We start from the raw sequence: 14,602 nt of genomic DNA, 5'->3' as shown, positions 1-14,602 counted from the left end.
GTTGGCTTGTTCCACTTGCAATGCAAAGCCACCAAATACCCAAGAAGTTAATGCCCATAATAAGGTCTCTGACATTTTGCCCAAGAGGCCTCAGGGTGCGATGCATTTCTTGCCTTTTAAGAGGTGTTAAAGAATCGCATTGCTGACATTTGAAAAAAGTGAGGGTCTTTCTAACGGAATTTAGTCCATTCCGTGAGCAAATTATTTTTTCGAGGAAATCATACCACTGTGCATACCACTAATACCTGGAGTGGGCATATTCTTCAACTTTGGTCCCTGACAGAGAGTCTAAATGAATGTGTATGTTGAATAAGAAGGGTTTTGCATTTGGCTCTTTCGCTCTACAGTCTGTCCGTGCAAGCAGTAATTGGACATAAATATGTGTTAATTTCAGAAATTATGGAAAATGTGGTGCTTGATGAGGAAAGGGAGGCTTTGAAGCAAGTAGCACAAATGTTATATGCAAATAAATCATTCAAGAAGGTTTCAACATTGTTGTCTGAATTTCAAGAAGAATGGCCGCCACATCAGGACTGAAAAGGAATTCTTGGCTCAGGCTCTCTTTTTTTCTTTGTTGCTGAATCTATATATGGAGGCCTTGTTTAAAGGAAAGTGCCAAGTTGTTTACCACACCTGATATATACGGATATTCTCAGGTTGGGTATTAACATGATGTAGTAAACACCTTCCATTCTGAATTCTGCATTTTTCCGACTCTACTGCACATTTTTCCCTCTGTAAATTTCATCAGGTTTGACCTAGTAGTTGTAGCTTGCAGTAATTATATTAGTCAGTGGAGACAGAGTGAAAGATTACTAGGGCTTTCATTAACATCTGAGCTCAGTTATACTGCACAACAATACAGATTCATGGCCTGACCACCCAGAGGTAGATGATTGGTAAGGAAGAGATTTTTAGAAAGACTCTGAATGCAGGAAATGTTCAAAGGATGAAGACATGCCATAGAGAGGAAGGAACTCGGGCTATGGCTAGATTTGCTGGCCAGTAGAGGATTATTTGATAAAAACTGCACAGCATTTGCCAGTAGGAAAGGGGTCTTGGATAAATAGGACTGACCTGACATATGTGTTGGGATTTGCAGATAGAGCAAATGGGGCACAGTGTTCCATTAGATGGTTTTCCTTCAAATTGCCCCTGTACCCCCACCGCCAACTCCTAAAACAGATTTACAAAAAGACAAGCTTTAAGAGGAAGTTCTACAAATGTTTTAAAGGCGAACATAGTTGAAGAGCTGCCAGAAGATTGCAAAAAGAGTGTTTTACTCCAAGTGTGTTCTTGTTCGGAAATGATACATGGACGTTGACTCCAATTATAGACTTCTGGTGTCTCAACAAGTACGTGTAAAAAATAAAAAATCAGGATGGTCTCTCTAGCACAGATTCTGGCAGCATTAAGAAAAGTTCATGGGTGGTGGGGTAAGATGCAAGCTGCACATTTGTTTATTCCAGCTTTGCCGGCCCATTAAAAAACAGTTATTTTTAATTCAGGTTCATGTTGATAAAGCTCATTTGAATATGTCTTGTATTTAATCTCTGTAAAGACAGAGATTCCAAGTGTTTCCTTGCAAGTACAACTGGCTGTGAAGCCTGTCTTCTAGGAAGGAGTACAGTTGACACTGAAGATCACAATGAAACTGCTACTCAGAATGGGACTTTCACTAAAAACCTTCCCAAATCAAAACTTGCACAAACCTGCAGGGCAGTGAAGTACATTTTTGTGATGAAGGTATTCCCGCCTATAGAGCGAGTCTGGTATCTAAGGGAGATGATTCCTTTTCTCGGACTAGGTGTGATTTTTCAGGCAGTTCTTGTTACGATTGCCTGGACTCATGCTATTGTGGATTCTACTGGTACCTCAGCAGAAGCTGAGGTCACTGAAGAATCAACATCAAGGGCAACTTGTCTTTGAGGTCCAGCATTGACACTCCCAGTATGTCAGTTCTATAGGCACAAATCCCTCTCAGATTGCTGAGGAGGATCAGATAGATTTTCTTCTCCAGGTGCAAGTCATCAGTATAACTGCCATGCACTGTGTCAATTTCTGCAGTTGTGCAAGAAAGTATTGATACTCTGGCGGTGGATAATTGTAATCGTGTAGGGCTGACTTTACAAAAATTTAATTTTCATCTTGATATATTCAAAAATGTTTGGGATGGAAGTATAAGGCCATGGATCTCTTTGCAAGTTAGTAGAATTGCTAGTGCTTATTATTCTGCTCTTGGGTGTTTATGTGGAGAAGTGCTTTGTGTGATACAATGCTTGGGCACTGGAAATATGAACTGATATACCCTTTTCACACATTTTATAATTATCGAAAGGGTCTTGAATAGAGTTAAGTAGTTTCAGGCAACAATAATTCTGGCTACCCTGGATTGACTCAGGATGATATTTCTGGTTTCTCAGCAAGGTAAGTGTGGTCAGGATGCTAGTCATCCAATTGCTTTTGTAAAGGCAAAGGGTAGTTTGTTGCAACTGGACATTAACAGTTCGAAAGTGAACGCTTGATTACTTAGACTGAATTTACTCAGACATGGCCTCGTTGATAATATGCTTTATGTTACCGTAGACGCCAGATAATATAACACATGGCTCTAGTATAAGTGGAAGCGGGTGTGGTTCTGTATGCTCTTCAGTCATAAACACCATTATCCATTTACAGTTTATGAGATGATGAATTTGCGGGGGACAACTGTCTATCTGGCAGCTCTCTAATCATTTTGAGGAAACCTCATGCTCCTTCTCTGTTTAAGATATATATTCCGTTCTATTTTCAGAAGGAATTGATGAACAGGGTTCCCTCTGTGTCTGGAAACCCGGTTTATTGGTGGTTGCCTCAGTTAATGACTGTTCTTTGAACCAGCCACAAATGTGTGCAAGTTGCAGTGCTTGTCACCAGATGTACCTTATAGAGTCGTCTCTAAAGACAGCATAACATTGGCACCAAGGCATTATTTCTTCCAAAGATGGTCTAAAATGTATTTAAATCAATCAATTGACTTGTCAGCCTTCTTTCTGTGACCACATATATCTAAGGTGGGGATATGGGGTACAGGCTGCTCGAAGTGGACATAAAAAGGGCTCTTAGTCATAATATTTGCATATCTTATGAATGCAAAATTGGCATACAACGTTTTTTTCCTGAGTACTTCAAAGGTGTGACTGTTACACAACAGACAATTTCAAGATGGATTCTATTGTGCATTGGTTAGTGCTTGCATAAAGGTTACATGACTTACAGCCTGAGAGAATAATTGCACAGTCAACAAGGGGCAGAGTGGACAGTATTACATTTTAAGAGGGTTATCACAGAGACTTGCAAGGCAGCTACCTGGTTTCCTTTATAGATATCGGGAAAAAAACCTAATTAATTTAATTCAGATGCCAAGGCTGAAGCCTTCTTTGTAAGATACATGGTTCTGCACGTATTTGTATATGTTCACTTCTGTTTACTTATTAGAGGCCCCTCTAGCTCATACCTGTTCTGTATTGCTGTGTAATCTTCCAGAGATAAAGAATCGCCACAGGGGATAGGATCCAACTGAGGAAAAAGTTGTGTGCTTTCTGCAATGTTGGTTCTGATTGATATTTTATTTCCTCTGCAGATTGTGTATTACCTGCCAACTTCCTCCGTCAGTCCTGTGATCTTCCAATGCCCACTGGCAACAGAAGTTAACAGGAGTGAGTGGTAGTGCAATTTGTGTACTCTGTTTTATCCTGATCAGTGATGACGCCAGGCACATAAGCGTCACTACGACAGCCTGTAAAGGGTTTCGGACATTTAAAAGATCAAGACTCTGCAAGAGGAACTTCCTGTCCATCGAAACCATGTTACTGATCCTATTACTTCTCCTTTGGCTTTCTTAAGAGAAAGATAGACTCGCAAATGAAACACATATAAACCTTGCTTGCATTATTTCTTGGAGTTTGCCTTCAAGGCAAGACATTCACTGCATCCTTCAGTTTACTCCATAAATGTCTATCCTGACCACTGTTGAGAAAGATGCGTCCGGTTTCTATGAATAACTACCTGCTAAACTGAGGACCCCACACACAGAGACAACAATTAACCAGAATTGTAGCAAAACCTCTCTCACATCAGGAAGCCTATGTGAACCCCTTGTGTGACATTCTTAACATCTCTAAAATGGTGTTGATTCAGATGGAGTGTTTTACCTAAGTCTCTGAACCTGTGTGCCTAACAAACCTGTCAAAGTCTGCTATTACACTCCTTTTCTAGCCTTGATTCCTTACGTCTGGCGGGTCGCAAGAAAGAGAGACAGAAAAAATACTAGATGAAAAGCTGTTTTGAGGCAAGGATAGGGGTTGGCAATTTACTATGGGGGATATAGAAAAGACTTTATTGAAGAAAACCAAGTTAATAATTATTGGAGTGTCCTAGTATGGGTATGTTGACCATCATAGAAAAGGGGATTCGGTCAGAGTGCACAATGATCATGTCTTGAGTACAGTTTAACATACAACCTAGTATTTAAATTAAATAATTCAAATATGTGAATAGACCTACACTAACTCATGCACAAAGCCCCTCCCCCGCAGACACCCACTAGAGCCACCAGTGTAAGATGGAGAAGGAACAAAGTAACAGAGACCTTTAAAATGTAACTGAGCATAACTACAGAGTACTGTTAGAGCTTAGAATGACCGACTAGTTATGCCTAACCACCCCATTTGCCTTAAAATGTGTAAGAATGTAAGGAGAGGCTGTGTAGTGTCTGGCGGAGGTGATTAAAATGTGACAGATCAGTGGGTTCTCAACAGTGGCTGGAATTTCTTCAGAATTTATTTGGGCGTAAATGGCAGTGGACATTACTCCCTGGATCCTGGCTACTTGTCCTGCATGCGGCAGTGCTCTTGTCCTTCTGGTGGTATGCATCATCTATAACACTATCTGAAACCCTGAACCTCTTTATCCATTCGTACAGAGGTAGAACGATCCACTGTTTGGGAATACCCTTCCTGTCCAATTCAGACCTCAAAGTTATTCTGAGAGTCTATTTGCGTCTGGTTGCCCAATGCCCACTCATAGCTCAGTGCCAGAGCCTGTTCTGGGTCTTCAACCCCTCATTCCAGAAGCCCACACATCTGTAGATCTTCACTTTTACAGAATTTACCAAGTTTCTTCCTTTTCCTTCAAGAATGGGAAGTAGTTTATTTTCTCATAACATTCCTGTATACCAGCAGCAAGGCTCCCTTCCCTCTGGCAGGCGGTGTTTGTGTCAGGGAGCAAGACGGGCAAAATGTCTCTCTATCTGGCAAGAAAAAACCCTTACAACTGCACTGCAAGTTCCAATGCATGAAGATTGCCTGCACCATTAAGGCAACGCTTCCTACTCCACCATGTCCTGTTTGAGCATGTGATCGGACATGGAAATCAATGAATGTTTATTTGTGTACTTTAAATCTGTGGCAGATTAATGGGGACTGTGCGAGATGTAAAAATGTTCTTAAATGTTAATTTGAACTTGGTGATGAACAAGGACATCAGACCTGGTTTAGAACTTATCACGCCAAGGAACATGAAAAATTGGTTTTAAATTAGGGGCATGGTATCTATTTTTTTAATTTATATAGTTAGGATGAGGCTAAATACAGTACATTTACAAAGAGTTTTAGCTGCAATTGCTGAAACGTGCATTTGTCTCTGATCAAAAACGTTTTCCTATTTTCACAGGCTGCGTGTTTTTGACAGCGGTGTGATGGTGGTGGAGCTGCAGACCCACAATGAAGAGGAAATGGTTGCTGCTGCTTACGCCACCGTATGTGAACTTTGCTCAGTCCTCTGCCTAGCATAGGAAATGGCTCACATTAGTTTTAAGGAGTGTTGTGCAGGATTTCCTATTGACAGAAAATGTTAGTTTTTTCCGGTGTTAGTGATTAAGCCGATCCACAACAGCTAGCACGGTTGCATTAGGCACGAAGGGCCTGGTTTACTTTTATAGGAGGCTATTCCAGGAAGTTATTCATGGTGATTTATACTCCTTTTCATCCATGCTTCCATTTGTTGAGGATCAAGGCTCCTATCAGATTTGTTAAATTCTTTAGCCAAAAATTGTAGAGTCAGTTTTCAGATGGTCAAAGCTACATGATAAAGCTTTGTGACGTAGCTTCATGTTAGGTGTATTGTGCGAATGATTGCGATTCATGACATTTCATCCTGCAGGAGTTAGTTTGAGAATCCTTCTTGGATCTGGACTGTTAGCGCAGTTGTCTTCAGGCATATTGTTACCAATTCTTTTAAACATATTGATTGTTTGATGTATCATTCCGCCTTCTATTGAGTGTTTGCCTTGTACCTGCAATAGGCCTTTAAAAATGCTTTGTCACCACTCGATTGCAAGCGATTACGACCACCTTCTTTACTACCACCATCTTTCCTAACAACAACACCATTACCACCACAATCGCATTTGTGCATACCAGTGTTTGTATGCTTCACTACATGAATGCCAGATCTATTGGCTAAACCAATGCTTGTTTGTGTGTTAGTATTTTCAGTAAGAAGTGACCTATTTCCAGTGATTGATTGTCTCTTTGTAAATTTTGCCCTTATTTCCTTGTTTATTTACATAAGCCCAATGGTTGTCTGCAGTTTATAACTAGTCCATTGTAGTGTTTATGATTTTTTTTAGCTGGTTTTCAAAGCCGTGTTTCATTGGTGACTTACACAATTTAGATATTTAGTAGTCGCCTACAGTACTTTAGCTGTGTACAAATGTATTTTTATCCTGCTCTAAAAGCCTGCAGTACAAAATACATTAATTTCGTTTTGAAGTTTGTATTCTGTACATTTATTTGCAATATGGCCACTAAGTTAAAACAGACAAAGGCAATAGTTTACATCTTACTGCAGGTTTTGTAGAAAATGTGTACCACAAATGGTCTGAAGAAAACCGGTTCCCCTAGTTATCCCTTGTCTCGTAATTAGGAACAGCATACTTTTTGTATCTTTACTGAAGAAATGGATATCGCGGGTTCAATTAGTGGGATGGCTATCAAATATATTGAAAGGTGGCTTAGTGAGTGAGACTTAGTCTTGTTGAAAGGGACAGAAGGATGTTTACGTGTGATGTGCTTCTTTATTGAAGGCGGTTGTAATTTCAAAAAGATTGTTGATGTTCGTTTTTCAGACAAGGAGCCCTTGATGATGTAAACCCCACATGGCCAGCGATTCAGAAGTGCTATCCCTCAATAAGGCCGAATGCGCCACTGAGGTGGTTGGTGGTGTTTGGATAATTACCTACTTGAGAGTGGTCCTACTATCCTCAGTCCCAATACAGTTAGGGCATCATTAGGATGGCGGGCGGACTTTGTCCTCCCGCCATCCTCACGGTAAAAGGGACCGCCCGCCATAGGGGTGGGGGCAATTAGGATGTGCCCGCCACAGTGGCGGGCGCATCCTGCATTCCTGGCATTGTGGCGAGCGGTGCACTCAGCACCGCCCGCCACAATGCCAGGAAGGCATGTTGTGCACTTCCATGCACAACATGGCAGGTGCCTGCCATGTTGTGCATGGAACTGCTGGGGGGGTACCATAGGTACCCGCAACGGGCCCCCGCGGTCAATTCCCGCATGCTGAAAGGCATCTTTCCGCACCCATGTTAATATGGCTGGTGGTGTCTAACAGACACCGCCACCATATTGAACCCTTTTCCTCCCGGTCAACTCGTTGACCAGGCGGAAAAGCGGTGTACGGTCTTTCTGTCCGCCGTGGTCCCCACTGCCATAGTAATATGGCGGGGGGAAATGGGTGGCGGGCAGGGTTGGATCACGGGCGGATCGCCACCGCCATGCGGGCGGTGGCGATCCACCCATGATCCTAATGGGCCCCTTAGTGTGTTGATTCTTTATAGGAGGTCGCATGAAGGTTCAAGGGTTCTACTAAACAATGTGGTGTAACAAGAGGTGTGTGTGCATATGTGTGTGGGAGTGTTTCGCTTAAGTGTCCTACCCTAGGGCTGGGTTCTGAATAATCACGCATCTTTATGACACAGTTAGCCAGAATATATAAAATGTCTACACATATTTTGTGGTATCCAGCACACAATGCCTCAATAAGACAGACTCATATTTCTGCACTTTTTATGGCAATCTGTTGTCTAGTCCTGGTGTAAAATGAAGGGCCGCTCTGCAAAATATACTGACGGGTCACTAAAATGTCCCTTTAGGCTTGCTGGCTTATAGCTATAGAAAGAAACTTTCTTGCGTGGAGTTTCCCCAAGGGATGGTGTCCACCAGATTAGTCCTCTATGTAGTCACTGTTCATCACTTGATAATGTGTCCGGTACTAGCTGTTGTATGCAAACTGGAGAGAGGGTGTGCATAAATATGTAAACTAGCTAGTCAAACACCAATTGATTTTTTATAAAGTGCTACGTTTTATGTTTGCAGGTATCTGAAAAGGGCTCCCTTACTTCCGAAGAGTTTGCAAAGCTTGTGGGCATGTCTGTTCTTTTAGCGAAAGAAAGGTAAGTTATGTGTATTCAGTCCACTTTATTCTGTCATGCCGTACAGGACAATTCAGAATGTTCACCTCTTTTGTTTTCCCTCTTCAGGTTAGTTCTCGCAGAAAAGATGGGGCAGCTTTGCAGAGATGATTCAGTGGAAGGACTGCGATTTTATCCAAACTTGTTTATTACACAGAATTAAGGATGTGCTTTCCACCTTGAAATGGAGAAGGCTAACGTAAAACCTCGTGAACTGTGCACCAGGGATAGCAAAGGAGCTGCAGAATTGTATTGCGTTGAATTTCCTCCGTTTGCTGGCTGTTGGAAACTGCATCCTCGCAGTGTAATTTATGTTATTTTGTATATGGTTGTATGGCTTAGTGATTGGGTAATTAAAAAGTCAGAGTTCATACTGGTTTGGTGGGTTTAGCTGATCTGTGTTCTAGCAGAGATGTCGAGCAGTGGTCACTATTGTAAAATAGTTCTCCATGGAAGACATTCAACATATACTCACTGTTTGTGAATGTAACAAGAACTGTAAAAAAACACTTCTGTCAAATAGATGTTCAAATAAAGAACTGATATGAAACACCACTTATGAGCAGTGTGTGCTGAGGAGTGACAGATTATGTGTTTATGTAATCATATTTAATATAAGGCTTTCGGAAAAAGCTGAGCAGTCTGTATTGATGCAGCGACAAAAGGCTAGTTAGAACACTGAACAAACTAAACTTTTTAGGTAAAGAAAGGAGTGTATGGCTGTGCATAGGTTTATGCGAAGATCAAAAAAGTTGAGAATCGGGTCATTTAAGGTAATAAACTGGAGTGTATGGCTGGTAATGGGGTTTTTAATATAGCAAATGAATTCAGTTACATGCTTGGTGGAAGGTTTGTATGTTGCGTTACTTCCAATAAACCAAGCCTGGTCTTACACCTCTACATGATATAGAAATTAGAAGGTAAAGATCCCTCCCAACCATGCCTGCTGCAGCTGTCTGATAAAGGCATAGGTATGGATATTTGCGATACTGTGACGCGTTACAGTAGTGACACAATTATAATAACACTACTAGATGTTGAACTGATGCAATAAAGAGCATGAATCTTGGAGGGAATTTGTGTGAGCAGAAAACAGAAGAGCAGTGCCTGTCAAAGTAGGTTGACTTGAAATCTTCTTCAAATAAACCATTATGTTTTGAAAAATGCTTTCAGTGTATCCATGTTTGTCAGTCAGTTTTGTCTAAGGAATTTGCAGAGCATGAACCTATGTAGTTTAAATTCTGTGCTTAGTGGTGTTTGTGATTTTAACCTTTCTCATTGTATGAATGTTGTAGCGAAAAGCTCTCCCTTTGAACCAGGCTTCAGACAACTTTTTGCACAGTTGGTTACATACACAAGGGTCAAGACATCTTGCATAATATTTTTTATTGCCATTTCCCTGCTCCTTTCAGATTTCTTCCTGTGGGAAGCATATCGCAGCGTTTGGCGGTGTCTTTCACTTTACTGTTGCAGATGTTTTAATGTAGGAAAGACGATTTTTGCAGACCCTCTTCGATTTCTATAAACGTCTTCCAGGTTAAACTATAATGTGTACCACTTAGCACGGAATTGTCCAGTCTAAGCCAAATTTCTTTCCACTTGATGAATCATTCCCAGAGATCTAGCAAGTCATTCCACATATTGGATCCGGTGTTACTTGAGGCTTGTGTTTTGAAGTGTAAGGAGGATGTCTGAAGATGTAAATGTTGTATCGAAAGAAATGTCTTCTCTAGGTGTCCACTATCCTGGCTACCCTCGCACAATTTACTTCATTTTATTGGTAAGACTGAGCTGTGCTGTAGCCTTATTTTCCTGTGGGCTTGGTGCATATTTTAGGCTTTTGATTGTGGTCATTGCTGTATGTAGGTTTCCCCAAAGTGCTCCTCAGATATTTTTCCAGGATTTCTCTCCACAGTTGTTCAAGCCACTTTTGTACGAGGTTAGGATATGTGTCCTGGATTCAAGCAGCTCTGATCCATGCTTCCTGTGTCTGTTGCCTTAGGCACTTGAATCCGTCTGCAAAATTCAGCATATTTCATAAATTGATGGAGGCTCAGAAATAGATTGGAGTTTATCCGCTTTCTATAGACTAAATCTGAAAACCTAGAGAAAAAAAATTCTAGAACTTTGACAAAGTGACAAGATGCTTAACTTGAAGGAGTTGTTATATTGCTATAACTGTCACTATTCATCTTGAGATTGCAAAATAGCATAATAGCCAAGCAAGACTACAGCGCGATAATCTAATAGGAAGCTACTTGACATTCAGTGGAACTGGGGAACACTAGACCCTCTGATGAAGTCTGTTGAAATACTGTCATTGCCAGATTTAATGCAGACGTTAAATGCAAACGTGAAGGTCTTTTTGGGGGTATACACAGCCCATGCACCCCCTAAAGTGCAGCAGGTATTGAAGCCAGAAGAAGGATTCTTCTGTGTCCATGCACATAAGGAAGGACAGGTGAGCGACACAAGTACGGGAGCGGTTACACGAGGGAGGGTCGGCCATGAAGCCATGTTGTAGCTGGAAGTGTGTAGCCAGAAAAACCGAGCACTAGGAGTACTAAGAAACTAATACACAGACATTGGTGGTGGCAGGTGGGGGGGCAGTGCACTGGGAGGGCTGAAAGTGGCAGTGGACGCGGTAAAAATAAATAAGGGGATTGAGATGCTGGAAGCAGAGAGTGGGACAGAGGAGAGGGGAGCAGGATACTGAGAGTGCTGCAAACCTTTGCGGTTTGTAGTATCGTGCCACCGCACCAGGAAAGCATTAATTGTAAGGATGGGCTTGATTGAAACAATTTGGTTGTCATTAGCAGGAGAAGCAATTCACCAGTAATGGGGCTTACACTGAGGAAGCTGGTTTGGTTGTCATTAAGGTGAAAGAGCATAGTCTGATTCAAGAGTTCAACGAGAGACGCACCCAAAAAATCTTTGAAAAATGTCTTGGCTATCACATGGCCAGAAGGGCTTGACATGGTACCCAGGGTGCCCAACCAAGGTGTAAAATGTTTTTTTTTTCTCACTACTCTGCTTTAAATTTGTTTTTAGTTGGTTAGTCTCTTTTAAGCCCAGTTTATTAACTTCGTGAGCAAACTTGACTGATCTGCCTCAAGGGCCAACTATTCGAGTCAATATGGTATATTGGAGCCGTCCTCGGACTGTGTGGGATATCATTTAGCTTCAATTTCATATTGCTTCTTCATCAATTAAAATTGGAGCCAGTGCTGACTACCCATGACCCTGACGGGAAGGGGACAAACCATTTAAGGAGCGAAACATGAAACACAGAATGCCAAGCTGTACTGCTACGGGGTTAATCGATTTAATCCAAATATTATTTCCAAAGAAAATGGTGATCTATCCAATCCCACTTTGACGATACTCCCTGACCCCCACACCGTTTTAAATATTGTAATGTAGGGAGACACAAGCTATTGTGAAGGAGCTACTTACTGGGAAATGAAACAACTTGCAAGTAAATGTGCAGCAAATAAAACCCGACCATTTGATAGGAAAAAATAGAAACAAGCCTTGCCAAAAGCACCTCAGCAGAACTGGAAAATCAAATCAGATGTATTCAGATTAGGGGTGTTTATTTTCGGCCCTCACACGATAACATGTCGCTCCTCAGATTGGGTGGCAATTAAAACAGTCCAGAGGTGGTTTTTATTTTTATTTGAATTGCTCCTCTCATGTTCCTCCTACAGTCGCTCACTTGTTCTCTCCTTTTGTGCCCATTGCAGACAAACAGCAGTAATGTATTCAGTCACTTGGTAGCCCACTCTTTCGCCCGCTCACATTGTAAAGTGACCCTTTTCCCCTCACCCACAGGTACTTCTGCCATTCTCTCCTCCCCCCAGACACACTCTACTGCACACGGTCTTGCGTCAAAACAAGCAGGTGTGAGCGCCCAGCATCCTTTCTCATGGCCCAAATGTATCCAAGAGTGACCCCATTGGACCCTGCCTCGTCGGACCACGGTCATAGGGGGCTTCCTGTGAGCAGCCACCTAGGCAAACTAGGCTGAGGGCCCACTCTCTGGTATCCTAGCCCAGGGCCACTTCAGCTAGGTGTGTGAACGGGCATGGGCTTATGCATGCTGTTTAGTTCTCCTTCTCGAGCCCTGGTACTTCTTGCTCTGCAGGTCATTAGAGTGCCTACGGAAACCAATGGAAATCAATGGAATTGCACGTCTTAGCCCTCCCCAAACTCATACCTTATCGCTTTTCTCCTTGTGGGCTCCAGGGTATACATGTGTCAATCAGGAAGAGGCAGCCAGGGCCGGACTGGGAATCCAAAGCAGCCCTTGTCACTGTGGGTTGATATTGCAGCACCCTTGCAAAACCGGTCCCCACCATTGCAAAACCATCCCCTGCCCTTGCGGCCTCCTGGGGAAATGCTTGATGCCCGATACGGCCAGTCCGGCCCTGAAGGCAGCTAGCTGTGTTGTTGGTGCCGACACTGTCAGATGGGGTAGAGGTATCGGACTTTGATGCCCCAGGCCTTCTGCTGAGCCTGCTGCCCCCCCCCCCTTTAATTGATTACCTTTCTTTGCAACCCTCTGAATGGCATGCTTTCAGTCTACGAACCGAAATATACAGACGCACACAAGCCGTGACTCGATATGCCTTTCTCTCTCTCTCTGATGACCAGCCTACCCTTGCCTTGCCGCGTCTGCTCATAGAGTCCAGTCAAACATATGCGTAATACTTGCTGTAGTCTGCTCTCAATCGCTAGAATCCACAATACCACCAGAATCAGTACACAATAGACTGACCGCAAACCCTCACCCACCACACTTCTGAAATGCCATAATCGGACACCAGGCTCTCACTACATAAAACATTTCCAGTTACTCTTATAAGGCCCCTTTCTCAAACAGAGCATGCCAGACAAGCCCCTGATAGTCTCATACAGTACACAGCACCAAACTCGTACAAATGGCAAAAGCACTGCCAACACAACAGAACTCCCTCAGATCTTAATTTGTGAAAGAGTAAGTGCTGATCCCCAACGTTTTGCTCAGATGTCTATAGCTGGCACTATCGAAGGTCGGGTGCCAAGTACTTAGGCTGCATCGTCCAGTCCAACTGATGCCACTTTCATGCACCACCAGACACTTTGTGCTACTTTATCTCACTCTTGCAGGTTCTTTTTCATCCATGCTTTCTACCTTTGTCATTGTTTTTCCTTCTTCCTTCTCCTTTCCCCATTTGTGTTTCTCTCTCTTCAAGTGGTCTCTTCAAGTGGATCTAAGTCTGTTGAGAAAAAATAAGTATTGGTACCCAAAATTGAGTGCTTGTGTGCTCCACCTGCAACCACTGGGTCAAATGGAGCACTGAACCTAAACATACAACAATGTCAAAATTGCCTCATAGCCATTACCATGGACGTCATTCAGGGGTCTCGCCAGGGGTCGTAGCTGTGACCCCTGGCTTGCCCCTTGCAACCACTGGCACTGTCTTTGTGACCCTTGGCCTCAGAAGTGGCAAAAGCAGTGTCAGGGACCCGGAGACAGTGAGTACACTTAGCGGCAATATGACCCTCTCTGTGAGTTACGGTAAGTAAAAAAAATGCTTTTATTTTTATTTTTTAATTTTTTATTTTATTTATAATTTCACAGCGACAACACACATAAATGCATTGCAATTCATAAAACATAAATAAACATGCATTAAAGTATAAATGGACAAGTACACAAAATAGCTCAGAAAGGCAGCTTGGATCATCATAATTAATTACAATACACAGGCAGGGGGAGGGGAAAAACCCAGCGAAAGGCAGGAGAAATCAAAAGAAAGATACTTTCTAATACTCATTATCCACCCAGTTCATTCCTTTTTGCTAAAATTAAGCCTCATAATAATCACGAAAAGCTCCCCAAATGTTCAATCCCAATTGTCGCTTCCTAGAGCCCTTAACCGAGAACAACCCCCATTCCAACTTATATAGGTTATACATTTTTGCTCGCCATTGTTGAAAAACAGGTGGGTTTTCCTGCAGCATTCTGTTGCTATGCACAAACGGACTACCGTCATAGAGAAAAAAAAACAAATATCGGTGTTGATATAATAC

At 42.4% G+C, this 14,602-nt stretch overlaps 1 protein-coding gene across 1 annotated transcript in view; it reads left to right on the top strand.

Moving 5' to 3' along the window:
* Positions 1-9,688, top strand: part of VPS36 (vacuolar protein sorting 36 homolog) — a 265,836-nt gene extending 256,148 nt beyond the window's left edge. Inside the window, exons 12-14 of the mRNA XM_078657256.1 lie at positions 5,713-5,797; positions 8,430-8,506; positions 8,594-9,688. Coding sequence (XP_078513382.1) covers positions 5,713-5,797; positions 8,430-8,506; positions 8,594-8,687 — 256 coding nt within the window. The 3' untranslated portion in view covers positions 8,688-9,688. The remainder of the gene's footprint in view (positions 1-5,712; positions 5,798-8,429; positions 8,507-8,593) is intronic.
* Positions 9,689-14,602: the final 4,914 nt, after the last annotated feature.

The sequence above is a fragment of the Lissotriton helveticus genome, chromosome 8 (genome assembly GCF_964261635.1).
Source record: "Lissotriton helveticus chromosome 8, aLisHel1.1, whole genome shotgun sequence".
In the NCBI taxonomy this organism is placed as follows: Eukaryota; Metazoa; Chordata; class Amphibia; order Caudata; family Salamandridae; genus Lissotriton; species Lissotriton helveticus.
This window is presented reverse-complemented; position numbering and strand designations above follow the sequence as displayed.